The sequence below is a fragment of the Austrofundulus limnaeus genome, unplaced genomic scaffold, assembly GCF_001266775.1.
Source record: "Austrofundulus limnaeus strain Quisiro unplaced genomic scaffold, Austrofundulus_limnaeus-1.0 Scaffold693, whole genome shotgun sequence".
Classification (NCBI taxonomy): Eukaryota; Metazoa; Chordata; class Actinopteri; order Cyprinodontiformes; family Rivulidae; genus Austrofundulus; species Austrofundulus limnaeus.
Genome location: NW_013953095.1, coordinates 210,181 through 212,193, shown reverse-complemented (window position 1 = coordinate 212,193; position 2,013 = coordinate 210,181). Strand labels below are relative to the sequence as shown.

Genomic DNA, 2,013 nt, shown 5'->3' with positions numbered 1-2,013 from the left:
CATCTAAACTTTTAATTTTATGACAGATCATGTTTTAACCCTCACATTTCCTTGCACAAAGGACATGAATTTTGTGAATTTGCAACTGTCCCTGCTCACAGGAGCGTGAAGCGTTAAGATTTTATTGTCATTCAAAGCAGAATGATCCCCTCTACCAAAGGTTACACCCACATTTTCAAAATTATTATCTTTGTTAATTTTATGGTGATTTTTCAGAGAGTATCATTTTTTCTGATACACCCTGTATGTGATCAACTGAAGCCATATTGTAATTAATAGCTGCACTGACAGATTTAGTCCTCGTGTAATTTGGAAGCATTTTACATTAACAGTGACCCAGAAGTCATCGCAGACTACTTCATAAGTTCACTGACATGCATGGCTATCCACAGCAGGCGTGAGGAAAATAAGGAGGATGCAAGTAAAGGAATAAAAATAATAAAAATAAATCAGTAACAGGAAATGAACATGTCATGTAAGATTAGGACGTTGTTCTCGTTAAAAAATAATCTCCTCGTGTGGCCCTAATATTTAGTTGTGGATTAGAGGTGGGGTCATGACATCTTCATAAACCGGTTGAGTATTGGCTGTCTTTACAAAATGAAAGAGTGATGTCAAAGTGTTTTTACTCTGGAACCTGTTTTAAAAAATGACCAGTTTTTAGGGCTCTTAAAATGTTTTTTCTGTGTGGACAGAAGGCTGAAACAAAAATGAGACCTTTGCATGTTCACAGGATTTATTTCAATGGAGACGGACCCTTAAAGTAGTCTAAAAGTTTGGAACTCTGCACTTTTCAATATAAAACATAATGTGTTAAAATATGCCTTTAGGTCTTTTGGGTCGCTGACCAAGACACCTTGAGTATTTTAGGTCCTCAGTGTGTGACCATGAGTCCATGACTTACTTCTGGTTGTTGGCAGCCGGGTGGGGTTGGTAGCTGAAGGTGGGCTGTCTCTGCTGGGTTTGGGTCTGCAGGGTATGTGTTTGAGGATGTGTGTGAGCATGTTTCTGCTGACTCAGGATCTGCAGCTGCAGGAAGAGCTGCTGCTGCTGAAGGAGTCGAGCGTAGGCAGAGTCCATGGGCGGAGGGGACTTCTCTGCCTTCTGGTCTGGAGGAATGTACTGGTGGTATTTGAGCTTCTTCACTTTTGGCTTCACATCTTTGGGCTTCTTGTGTCGGTTCTTGTCTGTTGTCTTGGACTGTTCAGGGGAGAGAAGGTTTAGGTGGTCTTTATTTTAAACAAGGCAAAAGAAAGAGAAAGTTGAGAAGCGATGCTAACCTTKACTATAGCAGGAAGTGCTACTGGGGGAGTCACCTGACTGCTGGTGGTCCCAGACTCCTGTTCTTCCTTACTTTGATCGGTTGAGTCTCTGCKTGCTCCTCCCTGTTCACACAGGAAAACAATCAACATGTTAGTTATTACCTGCTGCTGAAATACAAAGGCAGGGGATTATATTTGTGAGAAAAATATCTCATGAAATCAGATTTTAATGAGAAGTTCACAAAGTATTCAATGTACAAAAATACAACAATAAACAAACAGAAAATAACTAGAACTTGTTCAGTTCAATACATACTGGATGTGATAACAAGTGAAAGACTTTCATGGCATGTCATCCAGAGGCTACTCGTTACAGCCGGTTCAAATGTTATCAGTCTATTAAATGGACGTTATTAGCAATTATCAGTCCCATAGAATGGCTTCAGACTGTCCCGACAGTGCTTCCTAGTGGGTTATCAGTGCCATATACGTTGGAATGCAACAATCTGTTACGGAGTCTGGTTTACTTTATCATAGCCTATGTCATTTTCTCCAAAATTAACCTTAGTGGCTTTATGCCTCATACTAACCAGATTGCATAAAAAACTTAAGTGGTTTTATGCCTCATATTAACCAGATTGCATAAAAAACTTAAGTGGTTTTATGCCTCATATTAACCAGATTGCATAAAAAATTTAAGTGGTTTTATGCCTCATATTAACCAGATTGCATAAAAAATTTAAGTGGTTTT

The 2,013-nt window shown here is 39.2% G+C and overlaps 1 protein-coding gene across 1 annotated transcript in view; it reads right to left on the bottom strand.

Annotated features, from left to right (window-relative positions):
* myocd (myocardin) overlaps positions 1 to 2,013 on the bottom strand; it is a gene marked incomplete in the record, with an annotated part of 48,031 nt that overhangs the window by 17,939 nt on the left and 28,079 nt on the right. Inside the window, 2 exon segments of the mRNA XM_014027876.1 lie at positions 905 to 1,200; positions 1,281 to 1,385. Of these exon segments, the coding sequence (XP_013883330.1) occupies positions 905 to 1,200; positions 1,281 to 1,385 (401 nt within the window).